The 21806-nt window shown below is 35.3% G+C and overlaps 1 protein-coding gene across 1 annotated transcript; it reads right to left on the bottom strand.

Moving 5' to 3' along the window:
• Positions 1-3388: 3388 nt before the first annotated feature.
• On the bottom strand, positions 3389-17766 carry LOC148506205 (uncharacterized). The gene is made up of 16 exons (XM_088447128.1): positions 17739-17766; positions 16801-16827; positions 14514-14552; positions 11559-11588; positions 10971-11022; positions 9470-9536; positions 9157-9382; positions 9047-9070; positions 8657-8708; positions 8258-8324; positions 7442-7667; positions 5565-5594; positions 5058-5109; positions 3854-3920; positions 3551-3776; positions 3389-3462 (listed from the first exon to the last, which is right to left on the bottom strand). The coding sequence occupies exons 1-16, from the start codon at positions 17764-17766 to the stop codon at positions 3389-3391; spliced, it is 1287 nt and encodes a 428-aa protein (XP_088303254.1).
• Between the last annotated feature and the right edge of the window lie 4040 nt (positions 17767-21806).

Below are 21806 nucleotides of genomic sequence, written 5' to 3'. Positions count from 1 at the left end.
GTTATTATAAAAATAAAAAGTTTCTAACACTTTTTCCAATACGAAATAATAGTGCTAGAAGACTCAGAGGCAACATGAGCCCTACATGTATGTGAGTACTTTTATATTGTCTTTTATATTATCACCAGTATCTCCTGGTTACTTCTTGAAGCTGTATGATTTCATCATGCTCCATGAGTGGCAGACAGTCTCGCAAATCATTTACATTTTACATCTATACATAGTAATGGTTTATACTTTTAATCAGTATTGGAATGATAGAACTCTACAATATATAAGTGCAAGCAATTTCTTGGATATAGCATTAATTCTGTACATAAATATCAATTATACATCACTTAGTAGTCAGAATAATTGCATAAAAAACATTTATTTAAATCCTGTATTTTATATTTTAACATGTCTCTAAATAATGATAACTCAGGTTTTGTAAAACAATTAATGTAAAGTAGTGTTATTCTCCCAATGATAAGGACTCTGTTTAACTTACCATCTGGTATTTTTGTATCCCATTTCGTTCCTATTTGTATTGTTAGAAAGTGGAAACAAGAGAAGTTATGAGTTTCATATAAATCCTATTTTGCTAATGTGTGTTATCCACTAAGTGCCTGATAACCTGCTACCTAAGGTTATAATTATAATATAATTTTTCTTATATTATGAGGTTGATTTATAAATAAAATTGTGAAATTACAAGTAATTGGTAATAAGGTGAATCTGTTTTTACTTGCAACCAACATGTGAAGCAAGTTCAAAACCAGTGAAATAAAACAGGTCTATGCATGTTAGCACTGAAATGAATAGGCCCATTAATTTCAGTGTTTGTAGAGATATGCTAAATAACATTGAAATGAAAGTGCGGATTGCATTTGCCACTGCTAGCAAACTGAATAGTTATGGAATAATCAGTGACTTGTCTTGCAAATTCCAAATTATCATCCTTCTTTTTCCATGACTTTATGGTGATGATGACTTTCCTTTTCATTAAAATATTTTTTTTTTTAAAAAGGCATGCCATTTCAGTCCCCCTCCCCCCAAACAAATGATCTAAGCACCAGAAAATGTTGCCTGGCTGCCACATGTGGTTACTTTTCATTTTGCAATATGCTATATTTTAAATGTTTTTTTTCCACATTAACTCAATCACTAATTTTGATTGGCAGGAGGGTCACTCTTGGTGTAATTTCTATAGAACCAAACCAAACACCAATGTTCATCTATGTTCCTGCTCTACCACTTAACTGATACTCTAATAGAGTAACAATGTATAATTAACCTCAATGAACGGTGTTTCCAAGTGGGGTTACAGTATGTAGTATTTCCTCTCTTCCTATTATAAAATACTTCCTTAGATTTGCCTTATATATAGCTTAAATAAAACATGAAAATTTTGGGGCAACAGGACTGTTTTTATTACATGTGTTACTTTAGTGTGTGTAAGCTTTATTACTGTACATTTCTCAAGACAAAATTTATTTTTAGCCTTATATCTGTTTAGAAATTTTACAGTTTGACAAAGTATTTGTTTATTATTTAGTTTTATTCAATAATTCATTATTATATAGCATTATATCTAGAATATAAATTTGATATATAACAGATAGCCACTGGTAAATTTTCATGTCTCAAATTTTGGGGAGTTATTGGAGACTTATAACACTGTTGTCAAATTGTATGTCATCCAGTATAGCAGTGCCGAAATATTATCCTTGTGAAGGACCAAAATAATTTATGTGTATGATCAGAGTGTATACCACAGTTGGGATCAGAGTGGACCACAGCTGGAGATCAGTTGAATAAGTCCTTCTTATGGACAACATTTAGTCAGGTGTCGATTGGATCATACATTTAATTTTTTTGGTCTTTCTTATGGACAACAACACATCAGGTGTCGATTGGATCATACACATAAATTATTTTGGTCCTTCACAAGGATAATATTTCGGCAGTGCTATACTGGATGACATACAATTTGTACCCCTTGGCACATTTGTTGGGTCCCCACAGATGTGGAGTACAGAAATCTGAGGTGGGGGAGGTTTATGTAATATACCCACAAACAAAGCTGCATTTTATTAAAATGTTATGTGAAATATGATGGTATCTACCTGGAATTAATTTCTAGAGATTTTTATATGAAAAGATCTTTTATGTTCTAATAAATTCACATGTTTTATATGATCTATTGATTCATTTTTTGGGTGTCTTTTTGGTGTGAGGGTTTATCCACAGGGAACTTTGGGTTAAAATTATTGACCTACATTTGAACTTTCCAATATTGTCAATGAAGATTATTTATAAATTTGGAATTTCTCTCTTCAATTGAAAAGCAGCCACGTGAAGTCCTACTTCCTTAAAGAAGAAATCAGGATCTGGGAGATATCACTGTGTTTCACCAAATAGGAACGGTTTGTTCTCCATATGTTACATACAAAAAGGACATTATTGTTGTGTTGAAAAATCTATAAACTTAATATCTCTTTTAGCGCCCTCTCTCATATATATTTTGTGTGTATATATATATATATATATATATTTACTAGCATTTAGTGTGTCTAAGGAATCCTGTCTAGCACTGATAGACTTATCCAATCACAGTCACCTGTCTTATTTATCAGAACTTAATACTACTTATTTCCTGTGTTTACTACTTATTTCTGTGCTGTGTTTTTAACATCACATTTCAGGTCAGTGTGGTGTGTCGAGCAGCATGTGCCTCTATGCTCATTCTGTGCTATCTAACTGCAGCTGTAGTCTCTCATCTAGTGTTCACTTCACCTCACACACACTGGACAGTAGAAACACCCTTGCAGTTAACTTGCTTATCTCTGATCCCTCTCTGTTATCTCAGACAACTCTGTTCTCTTAATAAATTGAATATTCATTCTTAATTGGGCATAGATTACTAGCCCCTGTGGGAGTCTCTTTGACCATGACCATTTTGCCTGTGTTATATACACTCTCACTTTTTTTCTCATGTACACATATATTTTGACCCTTCCCTTACACTTACACCATCACTCCTAACACACAAGCTTCACTTGTTATACTTTTTCATTCATTGTTGTTCTGCAAACTTCTGACAGTGTCTATGACTGACATATTTGGATTAATATTTTCATTTTTTTAGAAATTAGCTATAATTATATGGGAAATTATATTATGATGTATTTCTTGTCCATTAAAGGTTAATTTTTAAGTCAACTTATTGTTGCAACTGAGACATTAAATGCATTCTGTTCTAGAAATGTGACAGTTGTTAAATATTTTTAATTATTTTTGTTTTATTTGCAAAAAAACAGGTATTTTCTACAAGAAGCACAAAGGAAATACTGTGTAGTAATATTATCGTAGTCAGCCATTTGCGTGCTGACAATATAGATATTTCTCACAGGATTTGGACAATAGCAGTAATAAACAAAGCTGATGGAATATTACCTGGTTTAGAGTCCCAGGTCACTCCTGAAACAGGAAATATAAATATTATTTTAATATACTGACAAATGGCAAAATGACAAATGTCTAATAAATGATTTAATTGGTAACATACCTGATAGGGGGAGATTATAAGTATATTCTGTATATGTGCTGGTTTGGAATTCATATAATAAACTTAATATGAATGATCCAGATGATGGACCCCGTTTTTTTGTTTTTATTCCATTCTTTGTGGATTCTTCATAATCACTCTGCCCTGGTTGCTTCTGTGCTACGACACTCCCTCCTTCTTTGCCTATCAGTCCAGCATGAATGGCAGCTTGACAAAGTGCAGAGTCCTGATCATCAGAAATGGATAGAAATGTTATATTACCAATACTGTAAGCTTTACTTTAAGTAGGGTAAATGTACTTACATCTGCATAGATATTAGATCCCCAGACATCTGCTTTGTGATCTTTACAATCCTCAAAACAAGTAACTCTAAAGAAAATAAATAATAAAACAGTTGTTGTTCATAATGTATTTTTTATTGTTTTATATGACTGATGGTAGGAATTTGGGCAGCTAAAATGTAAAAAGGCAAAAAATAAAACTATATGATTCCCATCTTTACATCTGGGCACACACATTATCATGAAGGCTATTCACTTTGTGGCACATTACATACAGGTACAAAACTACTTTTTTTAAAAGAATTTATTTAAGCAATATTGAGCCTATAGTAATAGGGAATATGTATGCAGTAGAACATAGTGGGATGTTATGCGGCACACTGCCGCTAACTGAATTGGCTTTTCTATTCTATATGAAAGATAGTGTATAGCAGTTTAATTCCATACTCCAGTGACAATCCTATATTTTCCCCAGGATATGCAGTTGAAATGAAGAAAATGAATACTCTAAAAAGCACAGAAATCGTAACAACTCAAATAATTGTTTAAATTAGATTTACTATGCTTTATGTAATTTTTTTGCACTACAGAAAAGGACTACATCTATTTAATAATTGACCATGTAATCAATCAATCAAATAATCAGTCAAGTTTATAACACATATGCTACATTATATTCTGTGTGATGTGCTGACAATAAGCCTCTGTTAAATGCTAAACTGAAAAAGTAAAGTTACAGGCTCCATTGTTCTTGGAATAGTGCAGCCGAGACATACAGTGAGACTGGCAATTAGAGGGGGCATGGCAAAATCTGAGTGTGGCCACACTCCCTCTGAAAAGATCAATTAAATATATTATGCACATGCTCCAGAGGGGTTTTGTGTACTTTTCAAATACGGCCCCTCAGACAAGTCTAGGCCATGGTAATTAGTACCAACTTTCCCCTTGGCACCCTAACTGCATTTGAGCATTTCCTCTGAATGCACCAGGGACTATGGAAATGCTACATAGTCTCTGTTCATCATAAGGATCAATGAAATATGGAGATGTTTTTCTAAAGTATCCAATAGCTCCACAGTTCAATGGACAATAAAACCTTCCTTATCTCTTATATAAATACAATACAATGAATGTGTAGTTGGGTAGTTGGATACATAAAATCATAACAACCCTTTGACTCCCTTTTGTGATTGACTACGACAATTGATATTTAAGTCAAACTTACATTGTAATTGGTGCAAGCAATTCTTTTCCAGTCATCGAACAAGATGCTTTGACTATGGAAATGATATAAGATGTTATTTTTCATTGATGGCATTTTATATACTTAACCATTATTTACACAGTCTTCTAAGGAACAATTTATGGTGTAAATGTTATTCTGGGAAACAAGAAGTACCACCACCCACTTTGAGAAAGCTCATCATTTGAGTTTTAAACTCCTAGTTAACAGGACACTTTGAGGCTGAGTTAACAAAACTGGTTTACATCAGTGAAAAGCACTCATTAATCACTTTTGAATGTTTCTAGATGCCTTACGCAGTATATAGACTTTTACATTGTTTTACTTTAACTTAGTAGACTGTATACTTATTTTTAAAGGCAACTGAAAAGATAACAAATTTGCAAATGACCTTAGGAAATGACAGCTACAGTATAAACACTTAAATAAGTTTGGTTCATTTATTTGTTAATATTTTCCTTTTTTTTTTTTTTTACTTTAAATCATTACCTTCTGGTAGATTGGTCTTTGATGTCTTTTCTGTAACAAAGTAAAAAAAATGATGTTATTTGCTTGGAAACAATTTTTTTTATTTTTATTTTTAAAATTAATTTTTAAAAAAGAATACAAAAATAAACAGGCAAGTCAAACAGCAGCCCTGTTTATACCAAAATAATAAAAAATGAAAAACACATTCTAAATAAACATTAATCCAATAAATGACCCCTATAATCTATGTCACCCACTTTATTAATTAAAATTGAAAGTAATAAAATATTGTTTTTGAATCTTAAATCCTTGCAGGAAATTTCCTTTTGTACAGTTCATACCTAAAATGTGAGTATAATTTACAATGTCTAAAATGTGAATGTACTATCTGATTGTGTTTCCATCTACAGTATGTTATAAAGAACTAATGTTACAGATATACTGTATGTTGAATATGAGTTATTAGTTAGTGTAATTAATGGAATGTCATACTATAAGGACTATTCATCGTCAGGGGACAGGTGGGGACTGATGATTATGCATCCAACTTGCTACAAATTGCGTCAGTAGATACATAATTACAAGAGCAATTCAATATTGCTCCAGTGCAGGGACAGCTGCTGTAAAAAGCAGCTTTCCCTGCGATCAGTATCACTGCTACAGAAATAGGAGTGATACTTTACCAGTGCCTGTCTGGCTGATATGCACAGCAGGGCCATCTTAACAGCATTGTAATCCCTGGGCAAAGCAATGTGCTATGGCCACTACCCACTCATTCACGGGTATAAAAATGTAAATGGTTATTGAAATTAAACCTTTAGATTTATTGGTATGTTTTACAAAATCAATGTTTAAAAATAAAAACATGATGTAAAGCGAGTATTATGGACTCCACCTCCCTGTTCTCTTCTCCAGCTCACAGTACAGTTCCTGCTCTGCAATGCAGCTGTGATTAAAGTATGGGGGACCCCTGAGAGAGGGGGCCCAGAAGAATGTGCCCCCTATGCCCTCCCTAATCAAGCTATGTGGTTGCAGACTGGGATACAGGTAGAGAATGCTGCCTGGCAACTCTGATTGTGTGTAAGTCACAATCAGAGCAGTTGGGGAGCATCTTTCTCTATCTGCCTCTCAGCCTACTGTCCTATTCATGGAGCAAGAAACCACACACTCCATGTAGATGCCCCCTGGACCAGTATGCCTCTGCATGAAGGCTCCTAGAATCATGGAGCCCTGAGATTCTGGCCAGTGTGCTCATAGGTTAAGATGGCCCTGATGCACAGCCAAAGGTTGACCTGTGCGGTGACAGCAGAGGATCCCTATTTCCAACCCTGCAGCTCTTTCCATTAAGAAACAGCAGGGCTCTCATAACCAGTGCCATCTGAAGATGATGTTGGATCTTGCGAGCACACTCTGAAAACTAGTGTTTCCACATGTGTCGCAGGCCCATATTAGTTGATGAATAGGTCCCTATGTAAGTTAAAGATTGTATCGGCTAAGGCATTTATGGTACAATATACAGCCATTGTTTTGTAACTTGGTGGTATATAACAGTAATTTTTTGGTCTAATAACTGCATAAGCAGCAAGATAATAGTGTTTTTGAGAACCTATGAAAACTACTGATATACATGTCTGTTATATTTGTATCTTATCTATAGATTTTTATTTAAAATGTAGTGGTGTGGGGAAACACACACCTCTTGGATACTTATAGGGGTATATTTTTTGGGTGAGCTCTGTAAACTGGCGCGGTTTGGGCAATTAAGGCTTCATATTTAATGACACAACCAACCTGCTTTTCCATGCTGTTCTTCCATAATGATAGAACAATATAAAAATTATGATAATAACATGTAAGTAGATACATAGTAAGACATTAATGAACAGGTAGAGAGTTACCTGAATCTGAGACACTGTATTGTTCTTCAGTGAATACATTGGTTTGAACATCATATAATTCATTAAATACAAAGGAGCCAGGTGACTCTTTCTGAGTTTTTGATGTTATTTCATGTCTCGTGGACTGGCCATAATTATTTTGTCCTGGTCTCTTCTCCACAAAAGCCACTCCCCCATTTTTGGGTATTTTTCCTGCATGGATGCCAGATGCGCATAATGAAGACTCCTATTGGTAGAAAATATACAAGTTACATCTATGAAGTACCTATCATTATTGTTATATAGTCCATAATAGACATTTTCAAAACATGTGACACCAGAAGGGTGGGCCTATTTCTCGAGTACATATTCAAGCCCATATTTATCGATAAGTGACATTCTTGTTATCACTAGTTAATAACATTGAATGCTGCTCCAACCAATCAGCTCCTTACTGTCATATATTTTAAAAATGACAGGAGCTGATTGGTTGGAGCAGCATTAAAGTTAGTAATGGGTGATAACAAAAATGTCACTCAATAAATATGGGCCAAAGTTGTTTTGGCAGATATATCCAGTTTTTCTTAACCAACATGTATCTATTTTTTAACTTAGAGTAGTTTAGCGATGTTTGGCTCTCCCCCCAATATGTTGCTTACGTAAGGAAATATTCTTCCCTATGAGTAAAATTCTTTCTGAATCTCCAAACACATGCAGCTAAGCACACAAACTAATTGTATTTGTCTTTACTAGTTTTTTTCTGCTTAATTTAATGTTGAATTTCAATATTGATGCATTTTTTTTAATATTTCTTTAATACTCAGATTTTAATCTTACTTCTGTATAGATATCTGATCCCCAAACATTTTCCTTCTGACTTTCACAACCGTCGGGACAGATAATTCTGTAAATGAAATATGATTTAATGACAACAAATCAGAACTTTAAATGACTCAATCACTGACATATTTGCAATGCTGTAGCCCCTACTTCTACATTTCACAGAGCAAAAAAATACATTATACATAGAAATAAATTATCTATTTTAATAAAAAATGAAAAACACATTAGTACTTGATATATAGCAATTAACAACTTATGAGTATTTGTTTTATTTCAGAATACAAACTATACTGCATGAGTAGAGCTCAACAAACATTGTTATTTAACATGACATTGTGCAAAGATATGTTAAAACTGCTATCTGTCCTCCCGTTTTCTTTGACATATACTTACATTGTATATTGTGCTGTTAACTCCTTTGCCGTCATTGCGCAATGCACTGAAACTAAAGTAGCAAGAACATGTCTTTAGTTGCTAGACATTATAATATATTTCTGTTTAATAACAGGAGTGGTCTGTGATAATGCTCATTTCATTTGGACTCAGTGAGATCACTAAGTCACTTTGAATTCACTATTCACTCAAAAGCTTTGCTGTGTGCAGGTGACAGTTGTCGGTAAATATTTTTGATTATTTTGCTAAAAAACAGGTTCTTCTACATGAAGCACAAGGCAAGACTATGTAACATTATTACTGTGGTCAGCCATTTGCTTGCTGATAATATAGACTTTTCTCACAGGACTTGAATAATAACAGTAGAATACAAAACTGATGTAATATTACCTGGGTTAGAGTCCCAGGTCACTCCTGAAACAGGAAAGATAAATATTATTTTAATATACTAATGGATGGCAAAATGACAAATGTTTGAAATGATTTAATTGGTAACATACCTGTTAAGGGGACATTGTAAGTATATTCTGTATATGTGCTGGTTTGGAATTCATAAGATAAACTTAAAATGAATGATCCAGATGATGGACCCCGATTTTTTGTTTTTATTCCATTCTTTGTGGATTCTTCATAATCACTCTGCCCTGGTTGCTTCTGTGCTATGACACTCCCTCCTTCTTTGCCTATCAGTCCAGCATGAATGGCAGCTCTACAAACTGCAGAGTCCTGATCATTACAAATGGATAGAAATGTTATTTTACAAATACTGTAAGCTTTAATTTCAAGTAGGATAAATGTAGGGATGAGTCTTACATCTGCATAGACTTCAGATCCCCAGACGTCTGCTTTGTGATCTTTACATTTTTCAGGACAAGTAACTCTAAAGTTCATAAGTAACAAAAAAAATAGTTAAGTATAGAGTGCTGTACTTTATATGACAAAACCATAGCATAACATATTTTATTCAAATTGTTTTCTATGACTGCTGGTTGTACTTCAGGCTGCTAGGATGCAAAAAAATATATAATGAAACAAACTTAAGGCACAGTGACAATAGTTTCACACTCATTTGTCATAAACATTTTTGTATATGATTCTCATCTTTACATCTGTGCATATACAATACTGTATGATGTGTGTTTTTGTGCATATATAAAAACATGCTATTTAACAGTTTATCTACTACTCCAATGACAGTCCTACATATGCCCCTGAACATGTAGTAAAAATAAAGAATATTAATTTTCTACAGTACTTAGCACAAAGATCTTCAAAATCTGAAAATATCTATTAATTGTTTTCTGTAAAGGGACTATTATTTTAAATAATTACTCATTCAATCAAATAATCAATTAATGAATCAATACATCAATATTATCACATATATTTTGTGTGAGGTGCTAAGATTGAGCCACTGTTAATGCTAATTTGAATACAGTACATAAAACTATAGGGTTCGTGATCTGTTGGACTCCTAGGGGCATATTTACTAAAGTGCAGGTTTTTAGAAGTGGAGATGTTGCCCATAGCAAACAATTAGATTCTATATATCATTTATCTAGCACCTTCTAAAAGAGAATAGCCAGAATCTGATTGGTTGCTATGTGCAACAATTCCACTTCTAAAAACTTGCACTTTAGTAAATCTACCTCCTAGTCACATTGGCAATTGTCTGTAGACATATACTTCTTTATTAGGCCAGACCCAGTAGAGGATATTTCTATATTCCAACCTGGATAAGACCAACAAGTGAGCAACTAGACCTTAGTGTTACAATTTCTTGGAACTGTATTACCAGAGATACATTTATAAACAAAATCCCCCCAAATATTAAAATATTAGAAGGTAGTTAAACTAATTTCCAACCATAACTTGGACAATTCATACGGCAAGTGCATAAAAGCAGACAGTATTGTGCTCTTTAAATGTTTGATAAAAGAAATATGCTCATAGACGTTAATAACAAACTCATGGTCCACCTCAATTAAGTGATTTTGTTTTTATGGTAAAAAGGCTCAAATATATGTAAAAATAGGCATCATTGACCCCTAGCAACAACACTTCTGTGTTCACAAGAACTATTAAAATAGTACACAGTCCCTCTTCTTAATCAATCTTAGGATCAATGTAGTGTTTTCTGGAATGGAAAGTATGCAAAAGTTCCTCAGCCCAATGAACAATAAAGCTTCCCTTATCTCTTTCATATATACAATACAGAGAATTTCGAGGTTATGTGTAGCTAGAAAAGTAAAGGTGTAACAACCATAGGAATCCTCTTTGTGACTGACTATTCAGCTTTTTAAGTCAAACTTACATTGTAACCGGAGCAGGCAATTCCTTTCCAGACGTTGAACAAGTTGCAGTGACTATAGAAATAATATAATATGTTATTTTTCATTGATGGCATTTTATTTACTTTTTTGCCATGTACAAAGTCTACTTTGGAACAATTTAAGCTGCGCTAATATTTTATCTTTTTTTGACAATCATATATTTAAAGGAGTATACAATCAATGCAAGGCATTTTCAATATTCTACAACTATATTCACTCTCCACATATGGACTGAATAGGAAATAAGATGTACCACCACCCACTTTGAGAGAGCTCAGCTTTGGTCCTCTGGTCCCTTTGGCACTTGTGAGGTTGAGTTGCAACACATCCATTTACTGCGTTTACATGTATAAATAGATGACTCATACGTGGACTTTTAAAGTGAGTGTTTACATTTGTTTACTTTAATTTAACTTCAGTAAACTGCAAACACTGCATACAGCACCAGTTAACAGAAAAGTTAAAACATTGAAAATAACCTTGGGATATGAACCCTAAAACAAATTTGGTCTATTTATTTGTCACCATTTGAATAAAAGGCTAAATAAAAAATGAACTAAAATCATTACCTTCTGGTAGATTGGTGTTTGTTGTCTTTTCTGTAACAGAGTAAAAGCAAAGAAATTTACACCTTATTTTCATGTAAAATAATTTGTTTCCAATTCAAATGCATTTCTGCTCTCCCCCTTTTGAGGAGGCAAGCAGAAATGTGTGATAAATCCTGGTTTGTGCGCCCTAACCTGGACTTTAGTTGGGTTTAGCCATTTCACGTGGCTAAACCCATTCTAATTACCTGCGGAGAGTGCAATAATTAATGGGCACCCAAAACAATTGAATTACAAAATTGGGTGCCCCTTTAATTACCGGAATATGAAAGACAATTGAATCGCCCCCTTTGAGCAGAAATGTTAAAATGTGTGATAAATCCCAGTTTGTGCGCCCTAACCTGAACTTTAGTTGGGTTTAGCCATTTTACACGGTTAAACCCATTCTAATTACCTGCGGAGAGTGCAATAATTAATGGGCACCCAATACAATTGAATTACAAAATTGGGTGCCCCTTTAATTACCGGAATATGAAAGACAATTGAATCGCCCCCTTTGAGCAGAAATGTTAAAAATGATATAAAAAAAAACTCATATCAAACATAAAAATAAATTGAAAGGAAAAGTCAAACAGAAGCTATGTAATATATAAAAGCAATTCGGCAAATATAAAAATAAGGTGATCTTGAAGTGACATCTGTGTGCCCACAGGGAAACTCTGATTACTAAGCAACTTTGTGCCATAAATCAGCTTTGTACACAAATGGCAGGGCAGTTTCTAGGGTCTGAGGCTCCCAGTGCGAGCAGTCAAAATGCGCCCCCCCCCTCGAAGCAGCAATATTGTGGAGTGGGCGTGGCGTCATCATGAGGGGGTGTGGTATCACAGTAAGGGAGCGTGATCTAGAAAGACCACAGAATGACAGCCACCGTGACTACTGAGTACAGGGGTGTCTAACCAGTCAGAGGCAAAGCGCTGAAAAATATATGTAGCTAAACAAAAGATAGACAGCATGCGCGTGCCGGAGGCGCGCTCAAAAAATGGGGTGTGGCCTAGCTGTCACAAGCCCACGCCGCATTTCTGTGTGCATGCCTGTGGTGTGACATTTCCAGAAGTATGACCTTGCATCACACCCGGTTTTAGTCGCGTTGGGAGCGAGCCCAGCCAGATCCACATAAAATACACTGCAACAAACCACTTCCACATAAAATATATTGGAAAAGTCAGAGGCACATAAACTACGTTTTAAAACCACATCCACCTCAAATACATTATTAAATCCAGAACCACATAAAACACATTGAAAAAACATGATTCACATAATACACTCTTCATTCCAGCCCCCTCCCTTGCCATTCCATCCCGACAGGTCTTAGGCTTCCCCCCCACTGGCTCTCAGGCAAAAGTGCCCATTATGCAGTGCCCCCTGTAGTTGTCCCCATATGCAGTGTCCCCTGTATTTATGCCCCTTATGCAGTGCCCACAGTGGTAGTGTAACTTATGCAGAGCCCCCATTAGTAGTGCCCCCTGTAGTCATGTCCCCTGTAGTCATGCCCCCATCAGTAATGCCCCCAATAGTAAAGGTCCCTGTTGTAGTGCCCCAGTAGTAGTGTCCCCAGTTGTATTGCCCCCAATAGTAATGCCCCCTGTAGTAGTGTCCCCTTTATAAATTCCCCAGTATTAATGCCCCTGTATTAGTGCCCCCAATAGTAATGCTCTCTTTGTAGTAGTGCCCCCAGTAGAAGTGCCCCTGGCCCCTGAGTAATGCACCCAGTAGTGGTGCCTCCTAAGCAATAACCCCAGTAGAAGTGCCCCCCAAGTAATGTCCCCAGTAGTAGTGCCCGGGTGCCCCCAGTAGTGGTGTCTCCCCCAGTAGAAGTGCCCCCAGAGTAATGTCCCTAGTAGCTGTGCCCAGGTGCCCCCAGTAGTGGTGGCTCCCCAGCAGAAGTGCCCCCAGTAGTAGTGCCTCCCCCCAAGTATTGTCCAGGCTGCCTGCACACACAAAAAAAAAACAGTAACACTTACTTCAGCCCCGCTCTGGCCCCAGCTCTGGCGTCCACTCCGCTCGGCTGCTCCTCTCTCTGCACTATGGGAAAGACGTCATGACGTCCTCCCATAGTGCACATTGTGGGAGCCGGAAGCCGGAAGCAGGAGCCTCCGGGAGGGTTAGGTTTAGGCACTAATGGGGAGGGTTAGGGTTGGGCTGTAGGGTGGGGAGGGTTAGGTTTAGGCACCAAGGAAGGTTAGAGTGAGAAGGGGGGAAATTTAGTATACTCAACCAACCCCTGTCTGGATGCCAAGCATCGGGATGCCGCTGTCTGCATTTTGACAGAAGGCATCCAGACTGCCAGTATTTCATACCCAACCCATCTATAGTAGCATTAGTAGTAGTAGTAGTAATAATAATAATGCATTGTAGTTTTAAAAACACAGTCACTGATAACACCTACATACTTTATTGTTCCGACCAGTTTAAGAGATCACCTACATCTCTTTAATATCCTTGTTTATTTTGTTTAAATGTAATTTGTTAATATTTAAAAGATACTATTCAACTCCTCATCTCAAAGGTGGTTTCCACATAAGTCATACTTACCTACTCTCCTAGAAGGTTCAGGAGACTCCTGATTCTTCAGTTAGTCCCTCAGACCCCCTGAAGAATCGATGGATCTCCAACATCCGCTTACTTCCTAGTGAAGTGGGCTGGATAGGAATCATGGGTCTGTATGGAGAGTATAGGCTAAAATGGTGCAAATTGCATCATTTTAGCTCTATAACATTTGGCAGTGTTTTACCAAGAGGGAGTGGGGCATAATGATGTAACAGCCTGGTGCCATGCCCCCAAAGTGGTCAGCTGCATCTACTCTCTAGGCTTCTCCTGGAAAGGAGGAAGTCAAAGTCAGCAAGTACACCATAAATGCAAATTTACTTTCATTTTAGTTGAATCTATAAAGTGTAAAATGAGTGAAGATAAAATTACCTTTTGGTGGTTTGGAAACTGGCAATCCTCCTGTACCAGCTTGGAGAAAAATATATATATTTATTGCACACAATATTTACTTCTACCACAATTATATATACAGTAATTATATATATATATATATATATATATATATATATATATATATATATGTGTGTAGGAGATAAAGAGGCGCACTAGGTTACAACATGACACTTAAATAAACCCAACAATACTTAAAGTAACACGACAATGGATATTCAAAAAATAAATAAATAAACATAAGTGACACTCCTCAAGGATCATTGAGTGGCAGCTCCAATAAAGTGATAAGGTATGGCACCCATATTGCAGGGTCAAAGACAGATTATATTTAAAAAGACATTTAATTGACACAGTATCCAAAAAATGGTAAAAAAAAACACGTACAAGACATAAAAATATTCAATGCTTATCTGTCCATATATGGGGGGTTGGTGAACAGCAACCCCCCATATATGGACAGATAAGCATTGAATATTTTTATGTCTTGTACGTGTGTTTTTTTACCATTTTTTGGATACTGTGTCAATTAAATGTCTTTTTAAATATAATCTGTCTTTGACCCTGCAATACGCCTTAAAATAGTTTTCTAGGTAATTGGGAATTAACCCCTAAAGGGTCTAGCAGATTATTATTGATTATGAAGCTATACACAGTATAGGATGGTACACACTATGTGGTTTTCTTGTTTTTTCTTTTTCATATCTCTTTCATTGGTCATTTGACCGAAGCAACATCCGTTCAGATAAGTAGTGGATATATTATGGTTCACTTTTTTCACTTGTTTTCATTATCTTTTTATGCACTAGTAGGCGCTCCTTTATTTCACTTATTATATTTTATATATATATATATATACTAAAGCACAGAGAGGCCCTGTTCTAACCATTAAGATTTTTGTTAGCGCATGGTAGGTATTGAATAATGAATATATTTTTTCCTGTAAAAGTGTGTCTACTTTATCAGATTATTTTACAATGATTCAAGTGTACTTCTCATATACATATGACACCAACATCATGCAGAGCATTGTGTTCATGTCAGTAAGAGGTGAGAAGAGTTAAGTTCTGCAACAGAACTGTTAAGCCACCCCTGACTTTATACTTTTATGCTCAACATTTTATTGAAGATGTATTTCTGTTTTAATTTTATTTTAAAACACAAACTGCAGTCACTACACAATAGCAAGAAAATTAATGGATGCATTGTTTAGATGGTTTAGATCTCTTGTAGTACTGTTTTTTACTAATTTTCTTAATTATAATAAATAATTTTGTAATGAGTTTTGATACTAGGATGGTATCTTTCTCAAGGAAGACACCTCCCTAGTTTAGAAATGCATTGGCAAGGAGGAGACAGTGGGGTGCATTAGACCTGACATGTCCGGTGGACACTGATTTCCAGGGATGCCTGGCTCTCTGATTGTACCATTGCCTTTTCGTCTACTCTTTGTTTGTAGACCATATGATCTGGGAAGAGTGCAATTATTTACCCTAGTATAACACAGAATAACAGTATTGGATTTTTCCATTATTTTGAATGTTTCAAAGAAATTGACAGTTTAGAGGAATTGGAACCTTAGCCTCGTTTCATTCAATGAGGACTCCAACTTAATCATACTCCATTAAAAGGGAGTGGTTATCATTAGCACCAGTGGACCCGGTGGTGAATTTTTATTAGTCTATTTTGTTGGTAAGGTGTGGGGTGATACTACTAAATCTGTGGGTCTAATTGTCAGTAGAATGGTAGCCCCTCATATGAGAGTACTATCATCCATGCTTTCTGGGTTTCCTTCCCTTGCATTGTCTGGCTTTCCTGTGGATTGTATAGTCTCACCTTACCATGAGCTACTGATCATCCCATCACTGTATATTGGTTGGTAGGACCATGCACATAATGTGGTGGTAATCATATTTAGGAATGGTAATAAGTCAAGGTGTACAGCAAATGCAGACTTGCCTGATTGTGCTTGGACTACATTACATAAAATAATTATAAATCTCTTATCATTCCTTCTATTACATAAACTTTGCAACTTATGTTTTGGAAATTATTACTTTGAATTAGGGACAAAAGTCCAGGAATGATGATGTTTGTCCATGCAAGATGACGTTTAGCCTCTTTCTGAGTTCCGTTTTTTGGAGGGGAAAATCCGAACTCGGCGTGCAAACTCGAACCTATCCGAGCCTGCACATCCCTACTTTGTACCAATTAGTAATTGATGTGAATGTTGTCATCACAATAGAAAGGGACTATAATATATTACCAGGTAATGATTCGTCCCATTTCATTCCTGTTAGAGAATAAAATAAATAATGTTTATCAGAATAAAAAGTAATTTTCATTGGATATTATATTTACATTATCACCTGTATTTTTCTGTAAGTGGTACTCCACTTGAATTAATAAGCATCCCTTTCCCACACTGCTTATTACTTCCATGCATATAAGCGATTATATAATAATATATAATAATAAGTAATACTGACAGAGTCTATCTGGCTATTCCAGTGTGATGAGTGATGTACACACTGTACATTAAAATTGCTGTCTGCTATGTAATATTGATTTTCCTACAGCTTTCCTGAACAATGATATACTGTCTTATGCTCTTGTAGGATCAGTTGGGGGATGGTATCTTTTTCATTTAGGAAAAATCGACTATTTAATAGTGAATTCTTACTAATCACCTATAAATATAGTTAACCGGTCTTCTCCATTTATTTGACTGTAAAAGCCAACATGTAGGGTCAAATACATTTACACACTAAGTATGCATCCTACATATATAAAAGTAATATTCCCATTGCACATATCTCTTCTATTTTTTTTTACCAGCATCTCCTAATTACATCTATAGTGTGTACTCTCAATGGCCCCTAGGTAGTAGACATCCTCACATGCCATGTACATTTACACATGTGCATACAATGTTGAGTTATACTGTATATGAGGTTTGGACTTGCAGGACTTATACTGTATAATATATAAATGCCCAATCATTTTCTATTGGTATTATTAACTATTTATTCAAATAGAAATGGATTCATCTAGTGCAATTCATAAATAAAAAAAAATAAAACTATGCTTATTATTCAAAACCGGTGAAAATAATTTAAAATTCCAGTACAGAAATCTAGTTATTATTACAAAACGTTAGTGTAAAGTTATTCATAGAATGAAACAGACTGTTTAAGAGCTTACCTGTTGGTGATTTTCCATCCCCTTTCATTCCTATTAGAATTTTTAGAATTTGGAGAAAACAGAGGTGTATAAGTTTGAGTTAGGTTCTATTGTACCAGAGGTTACCATAATGTCAAAAATTGGGTGCCACTTTAATTACACTCTGCTGCCTCAGGTGGTAACTGACAAGTCTCTCTGTTTATACCTTGTTGGTGGTTTCTAAATCAAACCGGGAATATCTACAATGTGCAAATACTGAGCCTTTACCCAAAAGAATCTGGACTAAAATTATATCACTATTCTATTAGAATATATTTCCTGCCTAATTCATTGAGCTATTGTATATATACTCCAAAATGATGTGTACCATGTTGGAAGATGCCACTGCAACTACATTCTGTTATTTTTTAGTAATGTTGTGTTTACAGTTTAAAAGAGAAGTATAAATGCATTACCTGCTGGTGCATTGATGTCCCATGTCATGTCTATTGGGATTTGCAAAATAGAAATGTTTTGGTTAAAAAAAATCTCTATTATAAAATAATATGATTAATTCAAGTCATTCTAGAATTATAATTACTTGCAAATATACATATACTGTGCATTGGTATTCTATTTAGTTATCAGAACAATGGTATCACCACATATGAGTATTATTATTATCATTTATTTATATGGTGCCACAAATGTTCCGCAGCGCCTTACAAAGTAAATAAACAAGTTGTAGACAAGCGACTTACAGAACAATACAATACAGGACCAGGACATAGATAATATAAATTGCTACATTAGCGACCACAACACCCAGATAAGCAACAGAGTGTTAGGTGCCCTAGTGGTGAGTAAGAAGTAGATGAAACTAAAGTAGGGAGAAGCACAAGAGGGCAGAGGGCCCTGCTTGTAAGAGCTCACATTCTGAGTATTATGATCCTGGCTTTCTGTGTTTCCTTCTCTTGCATTGTCTGGCTTTCCTGTGGACTATGTGGTCAACCATGGCCCAGACCCCCTGACCATCCCATCACTGTGTATACAGATCAGTATGAACATGTACATAGTGTTGTGGTTTATATATTAGGAATTGTGATAATCCAAGATGGGCAGCAACTGCAGACTTGCCTGATTGTTATTGCACTATGTTATATAATAGCAGTATAAATCCTTTATCATTCCCTCTGTTACATAATCATTCTGTATTATATATAGAAAATTTGTATTTATTAGTAATTAATGTGTTTCCATTAATAGTTTCAAAAGATGTCATTACACAAGAAGAATACTGTAAGATATTACCTGGTAATGATGCGTCCCATTTCATTCCTATTAGTGTGTGGTGAAAAAAAATAGATTTATAAATTTCAAATGTTTTTTTTTTGCTGTATATTATATTTACATTAAAATGCATTATCACTTGTATCTTTACTGTAAGGGGTTCTCCACTCAAATTAGTACTGTACATGGCATTTCCCTTATACTGTATTGAGATGTATTAATTTACATTGTGGTCATTTATCCATATATTATCACTATTATGACTATTATGTAAAAGTACATGTACTTCAATCTCTGTAATTATTACAGCTGTGTTTATTAGACAATAAATGCCTCCAATTTGGGCAAAAAAACTTCTTGGGACTATAGTATTGCTAGCATATTTAATATAAGTTTTATTAGTAATCTTATGTGTTGGAAATGTAATTACACTTATTCCATGTTGTTGGCTTATAGGTAAATTGTTGATTTCTAAGATGTAAAAATAGTAAAATTTTCTGTACAGGGGTCTGGGCATCATGCACATGGTGTGGTGGTATTTATATTTAGGAATGGTTATAATCCAAGATGGGCAGCAAATCCAGACTTGCCTGATTGCGCTTGGACTACATTACATAAATTAATTATAAATCCCTTATTATTTCTTCTATACACAAACTTTGCAAGTTATGTTTTAAAAATTATTGTTAAAAAGTCATTGCATTGTTTCAGTAATTGATGTGAATGGTGCCATCACAACAGGAAGGGACTATAATATATTACCTGGTAATGATGTGTCCCATTTCATTCCTGTTAGTGAATAAAATAAATAAAGTTTATTAGTATAAAAAGTCATATTCCCTGGATATTATATTTATATTATCAACTATATCTTTTCAGTAAGTGGTACTCCACTTGAATTAATAAACATCCCTTTCCACCCATTGCTTATTACTTCCATGCATAATAGATATTATATTATATTATATTAATACTGACAGAGTCTATCTCCAGTGTTATGATGTGATGTACACTCCGTACACTAATTAGCTGGTTGCCATGTAATAGTGGTTTTCCTACAGCTTTCCTGGCCCATGATATACTGTCTTGTGCAATTTTTCATGTAAGATCAGTTGGGAGATGGTATTTTTTTCATAGTGAATAAAGGCAGTTAACAGATCTTCTCTATTTATCTGACTGTAAAAGTCAACATGTAGGGTCAAATACAATAACACACAGTATGCACCCTATATATATATATGTAAGAGCAGTATTCATATTGCACATACTGTATGTCTTCTATTTTTTCACCAGCATCTCCTAATTACTTCTATAGGGTGTATTCACAATGGCCCCTAGTTGGCAGACATCCTCACATGCCATGAACACTAACACATGTACATACAATGTTGAGTTATACTGTATTATTGGACTACTGTAACCTCCTCCTATCTGGCCTCCCCAATTCCCATCTCTCTCCTATCCAGTCTGTCCTCAATGCTGCTGCTCAGCTCATTTTCCTCTCCAATCCTCTACATCTGCCTCCCCTCTTCTACAAGCCCTCCACTGGCTCCCCTTCCCTTTCAGAATCCATTTCAAGGTTCTCACACTGACTTACAAAACCCTCACCAATTCCTCTCCCATTAACATCTCTGATCTCATCTCCCTTCACTCTTCTGTCCAACATCTTCATTCACTTAATACACGCCACCTTTCATGCCAATTGATTACTTCCTCCCACTCCCACCTCCAAGATTTTACCCGTGCTGTTCCCCACCTTTGGAACTCCCTCCCTCTCCCCATCAGACTCTGCACCTCTCTACAATCATTCAAACAAGCTGTTAAGACCCACTACTTCATTAAAGCCTTCCAGCTCTCATCCTAAATTGCTGCTACATCTTCCTTCCTCCCCACCTACCCCATTTGTGTCACTCCTGTTTGTCTACCCCTCCCTTTTAGAATGTAAGCTCTTTCAAGCAGGGCCCTCTACCCTCTTGTGCTTCTCCCTTCTGCATTTTCATTAATTTCTTACTCCTCACTACTGCAACTAACACATGGCTGCTTATGTGGGTGTAAAGGTCGCAAATATATAGCTATTTTTAGTATCCATGTTCGTGTCCTGCATTGTATTGTATTGCATGTCGCTGGTTACTTATTTGGTTATGAACTTTGTAAGGCACTGCGGAACACATGTGGCACCATTTAAATAAATTATAATATTAATAATAATATTATACTACATATGAGGATTGGGCTTGCAGAACTTATACTGTATAATATGTAAATGGCAAATCATTAACTAATGGTATTATTAACTACTTATTCAAATAGAAATGGATTCATCCAGTGCAATTCAAAAATAAAATAATACTAACAATGCCAATTATTCAAACCCTATGAAAAATGATTTCAAATTCCAGTACAGAACTTTAGATATTATTACAAAACATAAGTGTAAAGTTGTTCATAGAATGAAACAGGCAGTGTAAGAGCTTACCTGTTGGTGATTTTCCATCCCCTTTCATTCCTAGTTGAATTTTTAGTATTTGGATAAAACAGAGGTGTATAAGTTTGAGATAGATCCCATTGTACCAGAGGTTATCATTATGTAACTGGCCTAACCAGTCTGTTGCCTGAGGCGGTAACTGACAAGTCTCTCTGTTTATCCCTTGTTGGTGATTTCTAAATTAAACCGCGAATATCTACGATGTGCAAATATTGAGACTTTACACAAAATAATCTGGACTAAAATTATATCAGTATTTTATAAGATTATATTTCCTGCCTAATTCATTGAGCTAAATTACACATACTCCAAAATGTTGTGTACCATGTTGGAAG

The sequence above is a fragment of the Taudactylus pleione genome, unplaced genomic scaffold (genome assembly GCF_031769625.1).
Source record: "Taudactylus pleione unplaced genomic scaffold, aTauple2 ptg000421l, whole genome shotgun sequence".
NCBI classification, from domain to species: Eukaryota; Metazoa; Chordata; class Amphibia; order Anura; family Myobatrachidae; genus Taudactylus; species Taudactylus pleione.
The sequence above is the reverse complement of the archived record's forward strand: the minus strand, read 5'-3'. Positions and strand labels throughout refer to the sequence as shown.

Coding starts and splice junctions, on each gene's coding strand:
- LOC148506205 (XM_088447128.1), bottom strand. CDS start 17,766: ATGAAAGGGGATGGAAAATCACCAACAG. Junction 11,023..11,558: donor AAACACCAATCTACCAGAAG/GTAATGATTTTA, acceptor TTATTTCTATAG/TCACTGCAACTTGTTCAACG. Junction 3,777..3,853: donor GATCTAATATCTATGCAGAT/GTAAGTACATTT, acceptor TCTGATGATCAG/GACTCTGCACTTTGTCAAGC.